Raw genomic sequence first — 23,056 nt, forward strand, 5'->3', positions numbered from 1 at the left:
GAACCCATCAGGCTATATGCTGGAAGTGAAAACAGGAAACTGACAGGGTTAACGGTCAGTCTAGAAGAGGTATGCAGAAAGATTGATAGGCCTAAGAGCGATAAATCCTCGGGACCGTCCAAGGACCATCCAAGGGTCATCAAGGAACTGAAAGGGACCATAGCAAAACTGCTTCAACTAATAGCCAATCTCCGTCGCATCAGAAGCTGGCTGTGAGCAGCCTGCTTACAGTACTGCCTCTGCTGCTTCAGGTAAGGGAGGGAGGGAGGGGGTTTGACAGCTCAGGACCGCTGCTTTGAGGCTGGAGGGAGGGAAGTTGGCAGCTCAGGACCACTGCCACTGCTTCAGGGCTGTAGGGAGGGTTGTCATGTCAGGTCCGTTACCATTGCTGCTTTGGGCGCTAGAGAGAGGACTTTTTTTGTTGGGTTTTTTTGCCAGTTGCTTGAGTACCGGATAATTGGGATTCTACTGTACTAGTTTATTACTGCATTTTGAAGAAAAGTCATTGGTGTTTTTTCAACCAAGACTATGTTTTCCAGTTTGATATATTTTTAAAAACAAGTGAATAAGATACACCAAAATGAGGTGTGATGGAAACCAGAGGAAAAAAAAAAATGTATGGAGAAAGAGAGGAAGCAATTATGTGCGCATACACACTTTTTGCGCATATGCTGGTGGGGAGGAAAGTAAGACACAAAAGCATCAGCGATACTCCGCTTGGTCTCCTTGGTCTTCCCCCCTGCTCCAAGTGCTTTTCTCTGACCAGTAATTTTCCAATGACAGCAGATGAGAACATGTCAGCATCCAATACCGTTCTCTTATGCTTCCTTGTAGGCATAAAAGATGGGGAGGACCCTATCACGATAAGGCTCTGCAGCCAATTACAGAGGATTTGTGCGGAGTCCCAATGATCTCGATTCATAATTCCCTCCCCCACATCCACCCTCACGGACAGCCCTGCTTATGAGTACCGACACCATTCCAGCTAGTGAAGAGAAACAAGCAACACACGTCATCAACATACACTTTTCCAATAAATAAGCTATTTTGTTAGCCAACTGTACATTCCTTTCAGTGTATGGCCACCATTTACAGTTATTACACATTAATAAAAAAATATCTCTATAAAATATCCATTTATTGGGTAGCGGACACTTCATTTACTGCAAAGTTATTTCCAGGCTACAACACTACAGTTAATTCTTTTGGGACAGCCAGCATGGAATACTGTAAGGATTTAAACAACCACCATTCCAGCATTTACTATGAGCTCAATTAGACAGAGTTCATTTAAAGCAGCAAAATGTTTTGTAATCAATCTAGGTGCAGTCAATTCAATTCATGGGAACGCCTGGCTCCGCAAATGGTGCAAAGAAATGAACTTTGGATTCCTAGACCACGGTGAGACACTCCAGGGACTACAGGGACCAGACAGACTCCACCTAACCAGGAGAGGTAAGAATGTATTCGGATATCGCCTGGCCCACCTACTCCACAGGGCTTTAAACTAGGTATGTTGGGGGAGGGTACATACTTATATCCCAGAGCAGTAAGAAATCACCCTGAGGAAGCGAGTCACACCCACACTTCTAAGTCAAAGGTAAGTACCCACGCTATCCACGATAATTTAAAGGGAATTAGCAATAAAAATTTAGGAATCACTCTAACCCAAAAGGGAATCTCTTCACAGATATGGAGGGCTATGTACGTCAATGCACACAGCTTGGGCAATAAAATTCTAGAATTAGAGACTGAGATAATAAACGCTGACCTAGACGTGGTAGCAATATCAGAAACCTGGTTCACGGACTCGCATGGGTGGGATATGGTTATACCAGGCTACAACCTACTACGTCGCGACAGAGAGGGCAAGTTAGGGGGAGGGGTAGCACTATACACTAAGGATAACATCAAAACTACCAGAATTACAGATATTAGATACACTGGGGAATCCCTCTGGGTGAATCTGGCCAGAGGAAATGAAAAATGCCTATACCATGGGGTATTATACAGACCTCCAAGACAACAGGAAGACAAAGACATAGAACTAATCGAAGACATAGAGAACATCACTCTACGGGGAGACACAGTGCTGTTAGGAGACTTCAATATGCCCGATGCAGATTGGAACACACTCTCCGCGACTACGTGTGGCAGCAAAAGAATTTTGAACTCCATAAAGGGTACACAACTCAAGCAAATGGTACTGGAGCCCACCAGGGACCAGACGATACTAGACCTCGTACTCACCAACGGAGACAGCGTCACGGATGTCTCAGTTGGAGATACACTGGCCTCCAGTGACCATAATATGGTATGGCTTAACCTCAAGAAAGGTTTCTCAAGGTCAAACACAGCAACGAGGGTTCTCAACTTTAGAGGCACAGACTTCGACCGCATGGGAAGTTTTGTCAATCAGGAGTTACAAAAACAAGCACAACCTAACAATGTGGAAGATATGTGGTTGACTCTGAAGTCCACCCTACATGAAGCAACAAACCGCCGCATAAGAACAGTAAGTAAGCGCAGGAGGAACAAAAGATCCCAATGGTTCAGTGCAGAAATTTCGGACCTCGTTAAAAAGAAAAAAGAAGCATTTATCACCTACAAACATTTAGGAAAACAAGAGGCGGAAAAAGACTATCTGGACAGGTCAAAAGCTGTCAAAATAGCAGTCAGGGAGGCCAAACTCAGAATGGAAGAAGATCTAGCACGGAACATTAAGAAAGGGGATAAATCCTTCTTCAGCTATATTAGTCACAGGAAAAGGAACAAAGATGGGATAGAACGCCTGAAGAAATCGGACGGTAATCTTGTAGAATCAGATTCTGCCAAGGCAGAATTACTAAACGAATACTTCTGCTCAGTCTTCACCCATGAAGCGCCGGGAGCTGGTCCACAGATTCAGATGGGAGACAGCCAGAAGGACCCGTTTCATGACTTCGAGTTCACGCCCAGTAGCGTCTACTACGAACTATCAAGACTCAAAGTAAACAAAACCATGGGACCGGACAACCTACATCCCAGAGTGCTCAGGGAATTGAGAGAAGTCCTGGCAGAGCCACTATCTGTTCTTTTCAATCTTTCCCTACGCACAGGAAGAGTCCCCTTGGACTGGAAAACCGCCAACGTTATCCCACTCCACAAAAAGGGCTGCAGGACAGAGACGGCAAACTACAGACCGGTGAGTCTCACGTCTATAGTGTGCAAGCTCATGGAAACACTGATCAAACGAAATATTGACACAATCCTAGACGAGGAAAACCTACGTGATCCCCACCAGCACGGATTCACCCAGGGCAGATCCTGCCAATCTAACCTAATCAGCTTTTTTGACTGGGTTACTAGACAACTTGATGCCGGAGAGTCACTGGATGTAGTATATTTAGACTTCAGTAAAGCTTTTGATAGCGTCCCACACCGAAGGTTATTGAACAAGCTGAAGTCGATAGGATTAGGGGACACTCTAACTACATGGGTTGAGGATTGGCTGAGTGGTAGACTTCAGAGGGTGGTGGTAAACGGTACCCCATCCAAAACGTCAGGCGCGATCAGTGGAGTGCCGCAGGGGTCGGTCTTGGGCCCGATTCTATTCAACTTATTCATAAGAGATATGGCCCAAGGACTTAGAGGAAGGGTATCACTGTTCGCCGACGACGCCAAACTTTGCAACATAGTAGGTAAAAACACCTTGCCTGATAATATGACGCAGGATCTACTGCTGCTAGAATGGTGGTCAGCAACATGGCAGCTATGCTTCAATGCTAAAAAGTGCAAGGTAATGCACCTGGGAAAGAGAAACCCGCAAAGAACTTACATACTAAATGGTGAGACCTTGGCCAAGACCACGACGGAACGTGATCTAGGGGTGATCATCAGTAATGACATGAAGGTTGCTAATCAAGTGGAGAAGGCTTCCTCCAGGGCAAGGCAAGTGATGGGTTGTATCCGTAGAGGTTTTGTCAGCAGGAGACCTGAAGTAGTGATGCCGCTGTACAGGTCCATGGTGAGGCCTCATCTGGAATACTGTGTTCAATTCTGGAGACCACACTAACGGAAAGATGTGCTGAGAATCGAGTCGGTTCAACGTATGGCCACTAGGATGGTCTTGGGGCTCAGGGATCTCACGTATGAAGAAAGACTGAATAAACTACGGCTGTACTCACTTGAGGAACGAAGAGAGAGGGGAGACATGATTGAAACATTTAAGTATATCACGGGCCGTATCGAGTCGGAAGAAGATATCTTCTACCTCAAGGGATCCTCGACCACCAGGGGGCATCCGTTAAAAATCAGGGGAAGGAAGTTCCATATCGACTACAGAAAATACTTCTTCACTGAAAGAGTAGTGGATCATTGGAACAAACTCCCACTGCAGGTGATTGAGGCCAAGAGCGTGTCAGATTTTAAGAGACAATGGGATGTTCACGTGGGATCTCTAAGGGAGTAAAATCAGGGGGGCGGGAATTTGGAATGGGCAGACTTGGTGGGCTATAGCCCTTTTCTGCCGTCTTTTCTATGTTTCTATGTTTCTATTCCATATGGGATCCTCAAAATATTCCTTAGTTACTGTTGAACTACATTAAAATGCTATATAACTACTGTACTTAATATATTTATCTTCCTAACAACACACACGCCAGTCATGAGTACATGGGCTTGTCATTCCACTGTTCATCAAGTCACTAGGAGTCAAAACATGAGTCGATGGCACCGAACAGCAACAAACAACAAACTCCAGTGCCTACAAAATTTAAGATATTTGCAATAAAAATGGAATAGGCAACCCCGGTCCTCAATCCACTCAGGTTTCAAGATTTCCCTAATGAATATGCTTGAGATCTATTTGCCTGCACTAGCCTCTGTTGCATGCAAATATATCTCATGCATATTCATTGGGGAAATCCTAAAAACCTGACAGGGTTGCAGCCCTCAAGAATTCAGGTTTCCCACCTCTAATTTAATGAAACTCTTCAAGGTTACTTCATTTCTTTGTCCAGCAGAATCCTCTGACGCAGAAAATAGGACACAGAACAGCACCTCTCAATCAAGTCCGTATTGCACCACCTAGCTCAAATGCTTAATATTCCCCTGCAGAAACAAACAAGTGTCCCCTGACCAGAGAAAGAAGCAATATACCGCAGACTGAACTCGAGAAAAGGCAATTTGCTGTTTATGCCGGCTTCCAGGTCTATAGCGGGGAGTCACGAAGATGCGAGTCTGAAGCAGATTTGGGTGGTGTTAGTCAGTAAAAATGTACCAACTCAGACTCCACATCAAAATACTTACCACATTTTAAGTTTATTATGTCATATATACAAATAAGCACATACAGTGCATTTTTCCTAGCAAAATATATGTCAGTATTCAAAACACAAGACCATTCTTCAGGAGTGGGGTGATCACCGAACGACCCACCTCATTGTAGCCAGGCAACCAGCTACAGAATCCATGAAAAGGCAGTACTGAGTGTGCAAAACCCGAGCTCTTATTAAAAATGACCCTTGGTCCCCAAGTATTATCAAGCAATGAAAAAAGGGCTCGTACTTGGTACCTCTGAGTACCCCATGAAAAAAATATTTGCGCAGTTTCTTTGTTCACACTTTAAATAAATATTTTTGTGGTCTATTAGTCCTCCTGTTTCTGCAATTAATCAAATTTCTCTTAGATTTACAACACATAGTAGGATTTGGAGTCAGACAGAAAATGGAGTCAAAAAGTTTGGTGTACCGACTTCACAGCCCTGCTAGCTTCTGCCAGCATGTCAGCAGAAAGATACAGCTGATCCCTTGTAAAGCATGGTGAGCTGCACAAATCTGTACAGCTTTAACAGTCTGAAAGCATTTGCCAACACCTGCCAATCACTCATGAGAAGCCGGTGAATCTTCATAAGGTAGAGCACCTCTGCCACATTCACCAACCTGAAAAGGAGCGGCGTTTTGTGTTGACTTCATTCACTAGTCGGACTTCAGTACAGAGTTTCAACATCAGCAGCATCGTTACGATCATAATCATGCTTTGCCACAGGAGCGGCGACTCAAAATGCCTTCCAAACCTAAAAACAGAAAGAGAAGGGGTAACAAGAGAGAAGTATTAATGGTGTTAAAATTCAAAAAACAAAATAAGAATCATTTTCACACACACTGATCTAAAGAATCACCCATATATACAAATAAAACAAAATTCCTTTAAAAATCCATACACAGCTCTCTAAGACTGGCTTTTATAAAGGTGCACTGCCAAGCAATGAACCCTAAATACTGAGCCACTTGTAGGAATAAAATGGGCAGCTCAGCATATAGCATGCACAGTTTTGTAAAAGAACTCACTACCTGCTCCTCTGATCCAATCCCTACCCACCTACTCGTCACTCTCTCTCCCACTGTCATCCCTCCTATCTATCACATCCTCAACCTATCACTCTCCACTACAACTGTTCCTGATGTCTTTAAACATGTCAGTCACATTTCTCCTCAAAAAACTCACTAAACCCCCATATCCCCCTTCAACTATTTATTTATTTATTCAATTTTCTATACTGTTCTCCCAGGGGAGCTCAGAACAGTTTACATGCATTTATTCAGGTACTCAAGCAGTTTTCCCTCTCTGTCCCGGCAGGCTCATAATCTATCTAACGTACCTGGGGCAATGGGGGGGATTAAGTGACTTGCCCAGGGTCACAAGGAGCACATGGGTTTGAACCCACAACCTCAGGGTGCTCAGGCTGTAGCTTTAACCACTGCGCCCCATCTCCCTTCTCCCCTTCTTATCCAAACTATTTGAGCATTTTGCACACCACCGTTGCCTGGACTTCCTTTCATCTCAAGCTATTCTAGGCCCACTTCAAATCAGGCTTTTGCCCACTCCATTCTATGGAAACTGCCCTTGCTAAAAAGTCTCGACTTGTTCCTGGCCAGATATGGTATTCAATTCTGTTGAACCAGAGAACCTCAAACAAAATCTAACACTGGAAGATGTAATGAGTCAATCTGGCAAACTGAACAATAGCAAATCCTCTGCACAAGATGGTTTCCATCCCAGAGTGCTGATAGAATTGAAAAATGAACTTGCAAAGCTATGGTTAGCAATTGGTTTTGGGTTTTTTTTAATCCAACATAGTACTGAAGATTGGAGGGTGTCCGTGATTACAATTTTTAAGAAGGGTTCCAGAGCAGATGCAGGAGGTTCTGACTGATGCATATTTGGTAGAAGCTTATTTACTGGTTCCCCTGAAATGTTATCATAAACATTTATTTGATAAGCTACCTGACATAGCATGGGACCAATATATAACCAAATGGAATAGAGATCTGGGTTGTACTTTAACCATTGAGGCATTTTGCAAGAATGAGTTCTCCTAGAGTTTCTTTTATGTCTGCCCCTCAATATGAACAACATTATAAATTCTTATTGCATATGTATATTTCACCCCACTGTGTTTCCCTTGCAACATTATGTCCGACTGGTCAGAATCCTAAATGTTCCTGGGAGGATGCATCCCTTGGACATACATTTTGGACTTGCCCGCAGATTTTGTCTTTTTGATCCTCTTTGATTGTTTTTGTATCTCGCTCGTGGAACTGTATTTGATGGTGTGCACCATTGCTGCTATTTGTCTGCTATCAAGTGGCACACCCTAGATCAAGAGGATTGCAATGCTGGCCGACTCCAACTGCACCTTCACTAGCACAATGGCGATCTCTAATGATCATGCAAGCTTCCATGGAGCGCAGAACGATAAAAGACATGGAATCTAGATTGGGTCAGCAATTCACCCTAACATGGGAACCATTCTGGTCCACACTAACACCAGTATCCCGTAGTCGACTTCTGAATGCTTGATGTAGCATTACTTTGTTTTTTTAGCATGTGCTTTATTATTTCCTAACACCCACCAGGCATGGAGAAGGGGGAGGAGGGGTTTGGGGGGAGGGATTTATTTATTTATTCAATTGTTTATACCGTTCTCCCAGGAGAGCTCAGAATGGTTTATATGAGTTTATTCAGGTACTCAAGCATTTTTCCCTATATCTGTCCTGGCGGGCTCACAATCTATCTAATGTACCTGTGGTAAAGGGGGGGATTAAGTGACTTGCCCAGGGTCACAAGGAGCAGCGTGGATTTGAACCCACAACCGCAGGGTGCTGAGGCTGTAGCTTTAATCACTGCGCCACACTTAGAGGGTTTTTCTGGTTAAGGGGTGGAGGGGAAGCTCCCTGTTTGCTTCTGAACATGCTATGCTTATCGACTACTTTCCTTCTGAGTTCATTTAATTCTTATCATTATTGTTGGCCTGGTGGTTTTCTTACTGTATTTACTGGCTACTGTTTGTATGTTCCTATTTGGTTGAAAATGAATAAAGATGATTTATTAAAAAAAAAAAAAAAAAAAAAGGGTTCCAGAAGTGATCTGGGAAATTATAGACCAGTGAATCCAATGTCGGTGCAGGACAAAATGGCAGAGAATATTATAAAGAACAAAATGACAGAACATATGCATAACTACCTCTTAGTATGCTTGATGTAAACAGCATACGTTATGCATCTTATTGTTACTGGTATTTTTATGTTCAATTCTATTTTATTAAGCAAGGACAACAGCAAGTACAACAGTAGTAGAAAACATGGTATACAATTTCAACCAACAACCGCAGAGGACTGGACTCTGATGTCCTCCATGATCAAAGCAACACCCCCACCCCACAGAGAGATCCAGCAATTGTGTGGCTTTAATATGATCTTTAACATATAACCCCATTCCCCATCCTTCCTACCCTATCTTTCCTGAACAGATTATAGCCCAACAAAACTGCATCCCAGGTCATGGGTCTCCGTGATCACCATTATATCCAAATCATCATCTTCCATCACAGCATCTAAATCCAGAATCTTGTTTCCCATACTTCGAGCATTAGAATGATATACTAACTAGTATTATTTGAATCTTGTGCAACAACAACAACAACAAAAAAAACCTTTCTATCCTTATCTGTTGAAGTGAGATTGTTCCCAAAAGACAAGTGACTTGCGACAAGTAGGGTGAGCGTGACAGTTGCAAGTCAGTTCTTCTAACTTGACATCTTAGAATTACAAGGCCTGAAGGGAAGTCAGATTTCCTAAATGTGCATTAAAATGCTACCTTATCCAGGGTACCACAGAGACAGGAGTCCCAGCAGGTTATTTGTTCTTTGAGTGGAAAAGGTAGAAGGGAAACTAGACCATTTTCTTGAATACTTTGGCAGAGTGATAGATTTAAGATGCTTGTAATGTGCTGGTGGTTGGCACTTGGCTGGTTAAGGGTTGATATTTGGCACTTAACAGGCTAGGTTTTTTTTTTAACTCCTAACCCCCACTCACTTGTAAAAGAGCCCATACTCAACCCAGACAAAACTAAATTCATCCTCCTAGAAAATAACAAAATCCCAACCATAACCAACTTAGAAATCAACTCTATCAATTACCCTTTGTAAACCACCCTAATTACTAGGTATGACTATTGAAAAAGGCTGAACCATGCAACCCAAATAAACAAAACAATATAGAAATCTTTCGCAGTAATGAGAAACCTTAGACAAGTCCGAAAATTCTTCGATAAAACACAATTTCAGCTCCTAGTACAATCTCTAATCCTAAGTATCCTAGACTACTGCAACATCCTTTACCTCCCCTGCAATAATGATTAAACAACTACAGACAATTCAGAATACAGACTCGTCTACTCACTGAAGAAACATGACCGCATTACTGAGGCTTTCATCAACTCACATTGGCTTCCAATCCAGGAAAGAATACAATTTAAATTCTACTGTATACTATTTAAAACTATAAATGGAGACAGCCCAATCTACCTGAACGACCGCCTCATCCAAACTACCTCTACCAGGCATAGAAAAACACACACCCCATTCACTTACCCCCCAATCAAAGAAGTAAAACGGAAAAAACTATACGACAGCCTACTAGCCACTCAAGCTGCAAAAACAGATAACCAAATCTCCAACTTATTGATAACTACCCCAGACTACAAGATGTTCAGAAAGGAAATAAAAACTATACTCTTCAAGAAATCCCTTAATAAAGCTTAATACCATGAATACCCCTTCTTCCCTTCCCTTCCCCAACCCCTGATCCTTCTTATCCCTCTCTTGGAAACAATCTCTGATCTAACTTTGTAACCCTTCTTCCATAACTCTTTTTGTAATCCGCTTTGAACCGAAAGTTAATGGCGGAATAGAAATCTGTAATGTAATGTAATACCTGAGAAACTCCCTAACCCCCTACTTGTCTCGTTTGTGAGATTGTAAGCATTACTGAGAATGGACTGTCTCTTGAATGTTTTGATGTACAGCACTGCATACATCTAGCAGCGCTATAGAAATAAGTAGTAATAAGGATTGAATAGTATGGATGAATGTGTATGATTGTGTGTACACTCTCTGTATGGGTAGGAAAAGGGTGGGATGGGTTATAGCTATAACTAGATTGCAATGAATCCCTTGCATTGGATAAGAATATTATAACTGAAAGAGTGTTAGAAATGTATATTCTTCTGTTCTAAATAATTTGTTATAAAATTTTTAATAAAAATATTTGAACTTTAAAAAAAAGTAGTAGACAAGCTGCAAATGGAAGAGTGAGTGGTATGAAGTACCAAATTGTCAAGAATATGACCTGCATTATGAGTTGGAAAAGAAATGAGCTAGGAGAGGCCCAATTTGTGGACAAAGGCCATATAGCCCTGCCCAACTGCATCTACTAATAATTTTCAAACAATTGTTAGGGTAATTATTTTATCCCAGTTAGATTATTTTAATTCATTGTTCTGTGGTACTACGCTGAAGCTGAAACACTGTAAAGGCTTCAATTGCTTCCAAACACAAGAGTACATCTAATATTCAGGGCTAAGAAATATGATTTAAAAATGGAGTCACCAAATCAATTTCATTGGTTGACGGCTGCATAGAAAATAAATTTTAAAGGAGGTTACATTGATATATACATGGTCGAGTCACATTATTATGACCACTGCCTACCTCCGAAGTCAAGGACACACTGCCAATGAACAAATTCATGTGTCACATGCAAACTTTGTGGATATACAGGTATAAAAGGTGGGATGTAAGCAAGTTGCCAATATAGCCACCGTGGCTGTCATAGGGAAAAGTGTGATTTATTAGACATTGAAAAAGACATGATCGTCAGCTAATGGGCAAAAGGTGGCAGCATTTCAGAAATGGCAGTTTGTGAACAGTTCACAGGCAGCTGTGGTTAAAATGTATTGTGAGTTGACAAATGGAACCTTTTCAACGACCCAAAGTGGTAACTGTGGGACAGCAAAAGTCAAGTACTGACATTGGACCTGCACCAACTAGCAGAGGGTTGTCTTCTCTGCCGAGTCACATTTTGAGCTTAACAAAAAGATGGACATTGGCGTGTCAGGAGTGAAACCGCCAAGAACAAACACCCAGCAACCACAGTTGGATGTACACAAGTGGTGGCTGCAGTGTTATGGTCTGGATGTACACAAGTGGTGGCTGCAGTGTTATGGTCTGGATGTACACAAGTGGTGGCTGCAGTGTTATGGTCTGGATGTACACAAGTGGTGGCTACAGTGTTATGGTCTGGATGTACACAAGTGGTGGCTACAGTGTTATGGTCTGGATGTACACAAGTGGTGGCTACAGTGTTATGGTCTGGATGTACACAAGTGGTGGCTACAGTGTTATGGTCTGGATGTACACAAGTGGTGGCTACAGTGTTATGGTCTGGGGAAATTTCTTGATATGATCTGGGCCCCTTGATACCGCTAGAAGGCACTCTCAACCAATATGGGTCTCTCCATCCTTGCTTATCAAGTACACCCATACATATTGACGGTCTTCCCTACGGCCCATGGGATCTTTGAGCAGGACAATGCAACATGCCATACCACCAGAATTGTTCGCAAGTGGTTCACAGAGCAAGACCCAGACTTCCAGCTACTTATCTGACCTCCGAATTCCCCAGACCTTAACCCAATTAAGCACATTTGGGACCACCTTGATCGACATGTTTGACAACTGGATACACCACCATGTACCCATCAGCATCCATCAGACAAACTGCAGTTTGCATGGCTCCAGATACCTCTAGCAACCATATAGCATCTTATTGAATCACTCCCACAGCGTCTGTGCTGCCAGAAGGTGGTCATAATAATGTGACTCGACCGTGAAAAATGTTATATGGTATGGTTTATTAAGGTATTTATTAGGGTTTATTAATATATTTATCCTTTCTAGTAAGTTTTATTAAGATATTTATCCTTTCCAGTAAGTAGGATTGCTTCTCGTTGAATAACTGAGCTTCAAAGAATGCTGGAAACAAGTAAATATATTCGTTTGAAGTTTTTGAGTAAATCTTTTGAATATATGGGAATCAAACTTTGGAATGATCTTCCTTCTGAATTAAAAGAAAGTTTCTTCATATTATATCTTTCAAAAAAAATTTTTTAACTCATTTTAGTTGATTTATTGTAAATTTGCTGAGAACTTTGATGTATTATTTTTAAATAATTGTTATCTGCCTAGAAACTGATTGGAGGTTATATAGAATATTCAGATCACCCAAAGGATAGTTTTGCTCTGTCTCCATCTGCAGGCAGAAGGGACAAAAAACCCCAAAACACTGAAACCTTTATGAGGACAAGAATATATTTTTTTTTCTTTCATTCATTCATTCCAGAATGTTTGTGGTTTCTTTATTGTAATTTTTAATTCCCTCTAAGCTTCCACAGTATAACAAACAAGCATGCAAATCTATTCCAAGGTGGTCTGAAGTCTGATCCCACAAACTTTCAAAAATTAAATGAAACTAGTCAATATGGCATGAAAATATACATGTAAAAAATATACATGAAAATATACATGTAAAAAAGATAAAAATAGTTTGTTTGTTTTCAAAAAAAACCATAGAGCAATTGTGTTTTTGTGCAAATGGAAAAATAGATTAGGTTCTTACCTTGCTAATACCTTTTCCAGTAGATAGGTGTGTCATTCTGGACAAACAGGTAATATCCCCATGGCCATGAGTCTTTGCAAAGGAATCCACTCCAGATTTTTTTCTGTAACCTTCCTACTTCATAAAGAGCACCTCTGCCACCTACAGTTAGTTCCCAAGCAAGAGCTCTTCTAAAATTAGATGAAGTAGGGATATAGGATAACAACCCCAACTGAGTCTGTTCTGCTCAACAAAGTAACATAAGAACTATGAACAACCAAACAAAGCAACAAAATAGGCCAGCAAAAGCATTAAAAGAGCTTAAATAGTACCCCAAATTGCACTAGTAATAAGACTACGCTTCATGGCCCAAAAAGCTAATTGGCCTCCAAGAACAGAATTATAGAAGGACATTCTTAATGAGACAGTGGGCAGGCACAGGAAAAAAATGACAGGGCAGGGGTCCAGAATGAGACACCCATTGCACTGGAAAAATAAGAATGACATACCTATCTACTGGAACAGTGCAATAGGTGTCTCATTCTGGACAAGCGGAATGTACAAAAGCAGTCCCAGAAATCTAAGGCGAGATGACTGCGCCAGCACATAGCACTGAGGACCCAAAGGCAGAATCCTCTCTTGCCACAACATCCATTCTGTAAAACTTAGCGACTACAGTGCTCCCCCAGTCACAGTCCCGGTCATTCGCGGTATTTTCTGACTATGAATGACCGGGCAGGAGAGGGCAGCCGGAGATGCAGGAGAGAGCAGCCAGAGCGCCGGTGAGTGAAGGAAATCACTTGCGGTATGCTCTGACCGCCTCTTCCTGCGCTAAAGTCAGGCCTCACCAACCAGGAGCTGCAGGATTTAGCACCAAAAATGTTAAAATAGCCAAAATAAAAGTTAAAATCCAGTGAATTTAGGATTTTAGGGGAGGGGGAACATAGGGGAACAAGGATAAACCACTAAATCTTTGATTTTCAGACCCCCCCCCCCACCGATTCACCTCATAGGCTGTAACAGCCTTACTCACAGCCTCTGCTGGCAATGTGCTGCAGCCTGCCTCAGTCCTCAACAGTAGCTGGAAGGGAGAAGAAATCACTGCCTCATTAAGAACATCTCCTCCAATGCTGATCTTTGAGCTGCCAGTCGGACAACTGTGTCTGACTGAGGCTCCCTCCCCCCTGCCCCCCGCAGACCAACAGATGTGCAAAATTAGAAGGGGGAAGGTGAAAATGCAGCCGGCACCCTGCGAGACACCACTAAGCCTCCTGCAGATGCCTAACAGCCTACGCTCAGACCCCTGAAATGCAGTAAGTGAGCAATCCTAACCTGCTAAAAACACTTCTGCAGGCTGGCTGATATGTACCACAAGGGATTGGCCTGTCTGCTGCACATATTGTCTGCTTCTTCTCCACGCAGGCAGAGCCAACCCTGTAAATGGGAAACTCTAAGCACCGAAACCCAAAGAAGAAGATGAAAAACTGACTAAAATAAAGAAGAAAAAAAGTAGAGCAGAACAGAAACACTCCTTCCAGCTCACATGCAGAAGGGAAAAACTGTAGGTACAATAGAGCTCTCTATGAACTAGGAAGGTTACAGAAAAAATCCAGAGTGGATTCCTTCTGCAAAGGCTCGCAGCCATGGAGAGACTACTGGCTTTATCCAGAATGACACACCTATTGCACTGAAAAAACAGCTTGGTCTATGCCCCACAGAAAATATTAACATTCTGATAAAATATTAACATACTGATAACACTTACCAGAAAAATATTCTTAAAATATTTGCTATCAGCAACATTAAACAGACATAAGTGGAAAAGCCCTCTGCATTTTGTGTCCTTTTAATGTCTCTGTACTGAGGGATGTATGGCACCACACCTCCAAAGACCATAGCACCAGCTGCCCCCCAGGCCACCAGCTGGTGCAGAAGCAATAAGAGCCACTCCAAGTCTTCTCCTTCCATTTTCCCTCCTGCCTCACAGCCACTTAGCAGAAAGTAATTTCACTATAGAGCAGTGTGCTGCCATGGCTCAGGTTACAGAGACCAGCTTCTTCCAAACTGTAAAATAAAAGCAGAAACGCAATTAGATTTCCTTCACTCATGTGCACAGAGAAATCTACATTAAAGAATGCCACAATAAGCTAGACATTATTACAAAAGGAACACATGTATTACATAAAGTTCCCAGTTAGAATATTGTGTACAATTCTGAAGTGCTGTGAACTTCTAAAAGCTAAGTTACTCAGCATTTCATATTCTGCTCTTTTCACTGTTTTTCAGCATTATATCTGCTTAATTTCTCTTCTCCTCCTCCGTTTCTTACTTAAAAAAACAAAAAAGCACAAAAAAATAAACCCTTCTCTTCCCTCTGTTAAATCTTATTTCCTCTTCCTTTTCATAGGAATAAGGGTAAGACTTATTTATATTAACTCTAATTAAATCCTGGTGCCTATGGCACAGGGTGACTAAAGTAGGGAAAATCCTGTTATAAATCCTGTGTTTTAGGGTAGCCACTGATTTGGTATAGAGACTGCATTTTTGTTTAAAATCCTGTGTTTTAGGGTGGTATAGAGCCTGTATTTTTGTTTACAATCCTGTGTTTTAGGGTGGTATAGAGCCTGTATTTGTTTAAAATCCTGTGTTTTAGGGTGGTATAGAGCTTATATTTCTGACTTACTAGTTTTCATAGGAAAAAGGGTAAGACTTATAGTCCCACCCAGCCCAGGGATCACTGCTCATATATAGAGACCCAAATAATCAGGACTACTCAAATCAGGTCACTTCACAACCAATCAAGATGACCTTTATTCTATGCAATCACTGTGGTGCTTTAATTCCAAAACACACTATTTGGAGGCTTAAGGCTTGCCCCATCTGTCTTCAACTTGCTAGTATTAAGGAGGAGCTCTACAAACTTAAACAGGAATTGAATACAATTAAAGCAGCTTCCATCACTCCACAAAATCATACCAACTTACCACTTCTACCTCAAAGAATAAAACAGCCCAGGAATAAATGGGTCACAGTAGGCTCAGGAAGACTGCGACATGTAACACAGAAACATCCACCTTCACTAATATTACCTCTACAGAATTCCTTTGCTCCACTAGTGCACTGCGATACTCAGGAAAACAGAAGGGAGGTGGGACTGGAACCAATGAGGGTAACTCAAGAGAACAAGCGCACCATAAGTACACATAAAAAAGCCAAAAACAGAAAACTATTACTGTTGGGGGATTCCATCATCAGAGGCATTAACCTTGGAACACAGGGCGAGGAGACCAAAATAGTGAAATGTCTTCCAGGATCCTCAGCTACCAGGAGTTCCAGGCAAATACTGACTATAATTAAGGAAGAAACTAAGGATTTTAACACTGATGTTGTTATCCATCTGGGAACAAATGACCTGGCCATCAACTCCACACTTGCAGCACAGAAAGCTTTTCGGGAGCTTGGTGAGGGCGTGAAACCTTTTGTAAAGACTTTAGCTTTTTCTGAAATACTGCCTGCATATGGAAAGAGAGAGCAAAGAGTGAAAAACACAGAGGACTTTAATAGATGGCTCAAAGCCTGGTGTCATCAAGAAGGCTTCAGGTACATAGGAGGATGGGGAAATACATGGAAGGTCAAGAAGCTATATTGCACTGATGGGCTACATATTATTACGCAAAACACAGGGGAAACAAATCCACAAAGGATAGAACAATGGAAACAAGTGGAATTGTCCAATAAAAAGGTGCACCAAATAAAGATGTCTTTCAACTCATCTGGACAATCAGGTTATTCTTTATTCTTCCAAAAATACTCGACCCGACATGTACATGTTTCGGCCCTACGGCCTGCGTCAGGAGTCTTAAAGATCTTTGGATGTAAATAACCTCTAGTATGGACCACTCTAGCAACCTGTATTAATCAGAACGCAGGAAAAAGAAACCTTGCAGATAAATTTAGACAATATGTTTCTAGGCATTTAAACTAGAAGGTGGGGGTGGTGTATGTCTGAAGGACAGTTATAGAGACCACCCCCAGCAAAAGAAAAGATGTGATAGTAGTAAAGACTGCAACATAAACAATATCAGCAACTCATTTCTTAGTATTGCAACGGAAAGTGAAACGAAACAAAAATCAATACGAAAAAGGAGATTACCGCTGAAAAATAGCTGGAAAGCGATGACCACAAATGCTCGCAGTCTAAGCAACAAAGTTCATGATCTGCAAGCCCTGATGTTAGAGGCAGATCTAGATATTGTCGCTATCATAGAGACATGGTTCAGTGAATCACATGAATGGGATGCAAACATACCGGGATATAATCTTTTTAGGAAGGACAGAGATGGTCAAAAAGGTGGAGGAGTAGCTCTCTATGTAAAGATCAATATCCAAGCAACCGAAATGCAAGGGACCTGGGGAGAGGAAGAAGCGATATGGATCGCTCTGAAAAGAGAAGATGGAACTTCTATCTACGTGGGTGTAGTCTACAGACCTCTGATTCAATCGCAGCAAATTGATAAGGATCTGATTGTGGATATCCAAAAGTTTGGAAGGAAAGAGGAGGTTCTGCTGTTGGGAGATTTCAACCTGCCGGATGCGGATTGGAATGATCCGTCTGCGGAATCGGAAAGAAGTAGGGAGATTGTGGATGCCTTTCAAGAGGCTCTGCTCAGACAAATGGTGACGGAACCCACAAGGGAAAAAGCGATACTGGATCTGGTCCTCACAAATGGAGAGAATATCTCTAATGTTCGAGTGGGTGCTTACCTGGGAAGTAGCGATCATCAAACGGTTTGGTTTGATATAATAACTAAAGTGGAGAGTGGCTGCACGTTACTTAAAGTTCTAGATTTCAAACATACGGACTTTAATGCAATAGGAGAATACCTGAAGAGCTGTTAAGATGGGAGGACATAAGAGAAGTGGAAAGACAGTGGTCTAAGCTGAAAGGAGCGATAAAAATGACTAAGGACCTTTATGTGAAGAAAATCAATAAAAACAAGAGAAAAAGGAAGCCGATATGGTTCTCCAAACTAGTGGCAGAGAAAATAAAGGCAAAAGAGTTGGCGTTTGTGAAATATTAAAAAACCCAAGAAGAGGAGTGCAGAAAGGACTACAGGGTGAAACTGAAAGAAGCCAAGAGAGAGAGATACATCTGGCGAAAGCACAGGCGGAAGAACAAATGGCTAAAAATGTAAAAAAGGGAGACAAAAATTTTTTCAGATATATTAGTGAAAGGAGGAAGATGAAAAATGGAATTGCTAAACTAAAAGATGCTGGGAACCGATATGTGGAGAGTGATGAGGAAAAAGCAAATGTGCTAAACAAATACTTCTGTTCTGCGTTCACAGAAGAAAATCCTGGAGAAGGACCGAGATTGTCTGGCAAACTTACACGAGAAAATGGAGTAGATTCTGCGCCGTTCACGGAGGAGAGTGTTTATAAGCAACTTGAAAAACTGAAGGTGGACAAAGTGATGGGAACAGACGGGATCCATCCCAGGATACTAAGGGAGCTCAGAGAGGTTCTGGCGAGTCCTATTAAAGACATGTTTAACAAATCTCTGGAGATGGGAGTGATTCCTGGGTATTGGAGGAGAGCGGATGTGGTCCCTATTCATAAAAGTGGTCACAGGGATGAAGCAGGAAACTACAGGCCAGTGAGCCTCACTTCAGTTGTTGGAAAAATAATGGAAGTGTTGCTGAAAGAAAGGATAGTGTTACGCATTGAAATATTGGATATTGCGTAAAATCAAAAAAAAAAAAATCAAATTTAATAATAAACTTACAGGATCCAAGGCAACATGGCTTTACAAAAGGTAAATCGTGCCAAATGAACCTGATTTAATTTTTGGATTGGGTGACCAGAGAGCTGGATCGAGGACATATGCTAGATGTAATTTACTTAGATTTCAGCAAAGCCTTTGTTCCTCATAGGAGGCTGTTGAACAAACCTGAAGGGCTAAAGTTAGGACCCAAAGTGGTGAACTGGGTTAGAAACTGGCTGTCGGACAGACGCCAGAGGGTGGTGGTTAATGGAAGTCGCTCGGAGGAAGGAAAGGTGAGTAGTGGAGTCTCTCAGGGTTCAGTGCTGGGGCCAATCCTGTTCAATATGTTTGTGAGTAACATTGCTGAAGGTTTAGAAGGAAAAGTGTGCCTTTTTGCAGATGATACCAAGATTTGTAACAGAGTAGACACCAAAGAGGGAGTGGAAAATATGAAAAAGGATCTGCAAAAGTTAGAGGAATGGTCTAATGCCTGGCAACTAAAATTCAATGCAAAGAAATGCAGATTAATGCATTTGGGGATTAATAATCAGAAGGAACCGTATATGCTTGGAGGAGAGAAGTTGATATGCACGGACAGGGAGAGGGACCTTGGGGTGATAGTGTCCGAAGATCTAAAGGCGAAAAAAACAGTGTGACAAGGCAGTGGCTGCCGCCAGAAGGATGCTGGGCTGTATAAAGAGAGGCGTAGCCAGTAGAAGAAAGAAGGTGTTAATGCCCCTGTACAGGTCATTGGTAAGGCCCCACTTGGAGTATTGTGTTCAGTTTTGGATACCGTATCTGGCAAAGGACGTAAGAAGACTTGAAGCGGTCCAGAGGAGAGCGACGAAAACGATAGGAGGCTTGCGCCAGAAGACGTATGAGGAGAGACTGGAAGCCCTGAAAGCACAGTTACTTACCGTAACAGGTGTTATCCAGGGACAGCAGGCAGATATTCTTAACGTATGGGTGACGTCACCGACGCCCCGGTACGGACACTTTTAACTAGAAAGTTCTAGTTGACCGCACCGCGCATGCGCGGGTGCCTTCCCGCTCGACGGAGGAGAGCGTGGTCCCCAGTTAAGATAAGCCAGCTAAGAAGCCAACCCAGGGAGGAGGGCGGGTCCTAAGAATATCTGCCTGCTGTCCCTGGATAACACCTGTTACGGTAAGTAACTGTGCTTTATCCCAGGACAAGCAGGCAGCATATTCTTAACGTATGGGTGACCTCCAAGCTAACAGAGGGGGAGGAGGGATGGTTGGCCATTAGGAAAATAAATTTTGTAACACAGATTGGCCGAAGAGTCCATCCCGTCTGGAGAAGGCATCCAGACAGTAGTGAGTAGTGAACGTGTGAACTGAGGACCAAGTGGCAGCCTTGCAGATTTCCTCAATGGGCGTGGAACGGAGGAAAGCCACGGAAGCAGCCATAGCTCTGACTCTGTGGGCCGTGACAGCACCTTCCAGTGAGAGACCGGCCCGAGCATAACAGAAGGCAATGCAGGCAGCAAGCCAGTTAGAAAGCATCCGTTTAGAGACAGGGCGACCTAAACGGTTAGAGTCGAAAGATAGAAAGAGCTGAGGGGATGAGTGGTAAGCCCTGGGGCGATCAAGATAGTAAGCAAGGGCACGCTTACAGTCCAGCGTATGCAGCGCCTGTTCCCCAGGATGAGAGTGGGGTTTGGGAAAAAAGACAGGCAAAACAATGGACTGGTTGAGGTGAAAGTCCGAGACCACCTTGGGAAGGAACTTAGGATGGGTGCGCAGAACCACCTTGTCATGGTGAAAAACAGTGAAAGGTGGGTCGGCAACCAGTGCATGCAGCTCACTAACCCTCCTGGCAGAGGTGATGGCAATGAGGAAAAGCACCTTCCATGTCAGAAATTTGAGTGAAGTAGTGGTAAGAGGCTCAAACGGAGGTTTCATGAGAGCTTACAAAACCACATTCAGGTCCCAGACGACTGGAGGAGGCTTCAGAGGTGGTTTGACATTGAAGAGGCCTCTCATGAACCGGGAAACCAGGGGATGAGCCGTAAGAGGTTTTCCGAGGATAGGCTCATGGAACGCAGTGATGGCACTGAGGTGGACTCTGATGGAGGTAGACTTGAGGCCAGCGTCAGACAGAGAGAGCAAATAGTCCAGTACAGTTTCCACCGCCAATGAGGTGGGATCGTGGTGATGCAGTAGACACCAAGAGGAGAACCTGGTCCACTTCTGATGGTAACATTGGAGGGTGGCCGGTTTCCTGGAGGCATCCAAAATGCGACGGACAGGCTGAGACAGATTCTGTGGAGAGGTCAGCCCGAGAGAAACCAAGCTGTCAGGTGGAGCAAGGACAGATTGGGATGTAATAGAGACTGATGCTGCTGCGTAAGTAGAGTAGGAAACACAGGAAGAGGAATGGGCTCCCTGGAGCTGAGCTGGAGCAGGAGAGAGAACCAGTGTTGGCGAGGCCACTGAGGAGAATCATGGTGGCATTGTCTCTGCGGAGTTTGAACAACGTCCGCAACATCAGAGGAAGTGGAGGGAAGGCATAGAGAAACCGACCCGTCCAGTTGAGCAGGAACGCATCCGGGGCCAGACGATGAGGAGAGTAGAGTCTGGAACAGAAAAGGGGCAGTTGATGGTTGTGAGGAGCTGCAAAGAGGTCCACCTGAGGAGTGCCCCACCGATCGAAGATGGAGTGGAGTGTGGTCGGATCCAGAGTCCACTCGTGAGGTTGAAGGATGTGGCTGAGATTGTCGGCCAGGGAGTTCTGTTCGCCCTGGATGTAGACAGCCTTGAGGAAGAGATTGCGGGCCGTGGCCCAGATCCAGATGCGGATGGCCTCCTGACAGAGGAGGGGAGAACCGGTGCCGCCTTGCTTGTTTATGTAATACATGGCGACTTGGTTGTCTGTGCACAGGAGAAGAACCTGAGGGTAGAGAAGGTGTTGGAAAGCTTTGAGTGCATAGAACATTGCCCTGAGTTCTTGACGTTCCTGAGGGGTCCAGAGACCCTGTGTGCGAAGTTCTCCCAGGTGGGCTCCCCATGCGTAGGGGGAGGCATCCGTGGTGATGACCATGGAGTGAGGGGGTAGATGAAAAAGCAGACCCCTGGAAAGATTGGAGGAGTTCAACCACCATTGAAGAGATCGCTGAAGAGACGATGTCACACAGATGGGATGAGAAAGAAGGTCCGTGGTCTGAGACCATTGGTTGGCTAGAGCCCACTGAGGTGTTCTGAGGTGGAGTCGTGCCAGAGGGAGCACATGGACCGTGGAAGCCATGTGGCCCAGGAGGACCATCATCTGCCGAGCAGGGATGGAGTGATGAAGGAGCACCTGGCGGCAAAGATGGAGCAGGGTCTGTTGACGGTCGGAGGGGAGAAACGCCCTCATCAGAGTGGTGTCGAGAACTGCTCCAATGAACTGAAGTCGCTGTGTGGGAAGCAGATGCGACTTGGGGTAGTTGATCTCGAACCCCAGAAGATGGAGGAAAGAGATGGTGTGTTGAGTGGCTTGTAGCACAAGCGGAGACGTAGGTGCTTTCACCAACCAATCGTCCAAGTAGGGGAACACCTGGAGGTTGTGAGACCTGAGGAAGGCCGCCACCACAATAAGGCACTTGGTGAACACCCTGGGCGATGATGCGAGGCCAAAGGGTAGCACTTTGTACTATATCTGTATCTGAAACCGGAGGTAGCAACGTGAAGTTTGATTGATTGGAATGTGAGTGTAGGCCTCCTTGAGGTCTAGGGAACATAGCCAGTCGTGTTGAGAGAGAAGAGGGTAAAGCGTGGCAAGGGAGAGCATTCTGAACTTTTCCTTGACCAGACACTTGTTGAGGTCCCTGAGATCAAGGATGGGACGTAGGTCTCCTGTCTTCTTGGGAACCAGGAAGTAGCGGGAGTAGAATCCCTGACCCCTTTGGTCTTGGGGGACTTCTTCGATGGCATTGAGAAGAAGGAGGGATTGAACCTCCTTGAGAAGGAGGAGGGTTTGAGAGGAGTGAGAAGCAGACTCTACGGGAGGATTGTCTGGTGGAAGAGTCTGGAAGTTGAGAGAGTAGCCGTGGCGAATGATGGTAAGGACCCACTGGTCTGACGTGATGACCTCCCAACGGCTGAGAAAAAGTTGCAGGCGTCCTCCGATAGGTTGAGGAAGAGGTAACGCTGGTGAGAGACTGGCTATGCCCTGGAGAAAGGAGTCAAAAGGGCTGAGAAGGTTTTGACTGAGGGAGAGGCTTGGCAGGTTGATGAGATTGGGAGCGAGCCTGAGTTTGCTGTTGCTGACGAGGTCGGCGAGGTTGTTGCGGAGGTGGATGAAGAGGTCTGGCTG

The 23,056-nt window shown here is 43.7% G+C and overlaps 1 protein-coding gene across 3 annotated transcripts in view; it reads right to left on the reverse strand.

Annotated features, from left to right (window-relative positions):
• The window catches only part of SLC66A2 (solute carrier family 66 member 2), a 123,707-nt gene that overhangs the window by 96,617 nt on the left and 4,034 nt on the right, over window positions 1-23,056 (reverse strand). For all 3 annotated transcript variants that reach the window (XM_033929780.1, XM_033929778.1, XM_033929779.1), the window contains exons 2-3: window positions 14,743-15,041; window positions 5,922-6,055 (exon numbers count right to left, since the gene is read on the reverse strand). In XM_033929780.1, the coding sequence (XP_033785671.1) occupies window positions 5,922-6,055; window positions 14,743-14,945 (337 nt within the window). In that variant the 5' untranslated portion in view covers window positions 14,946-15,041. The remainder of the gene's footprint in view (window positions 1-5,921; window positions 6,056-14,742; window positions 15,042-23,056) is intronic.

Source organism: Geotrypetes seraphini, chromosome 2, assembly GCF_902459505.1.
Source record: "Geotrypetes seraphini chromosome 2, aGeoSer1.1, whole genome shotgun sequence".
In the NCBI taxonomy this organism is placed as follows: domain Eukaryota; kingdom Metazoa; phylum Chordata; class Amphibia; order Gymnophiona; family Dermophiidae; genus Geotrypetes; species Geotrypetes seraphini.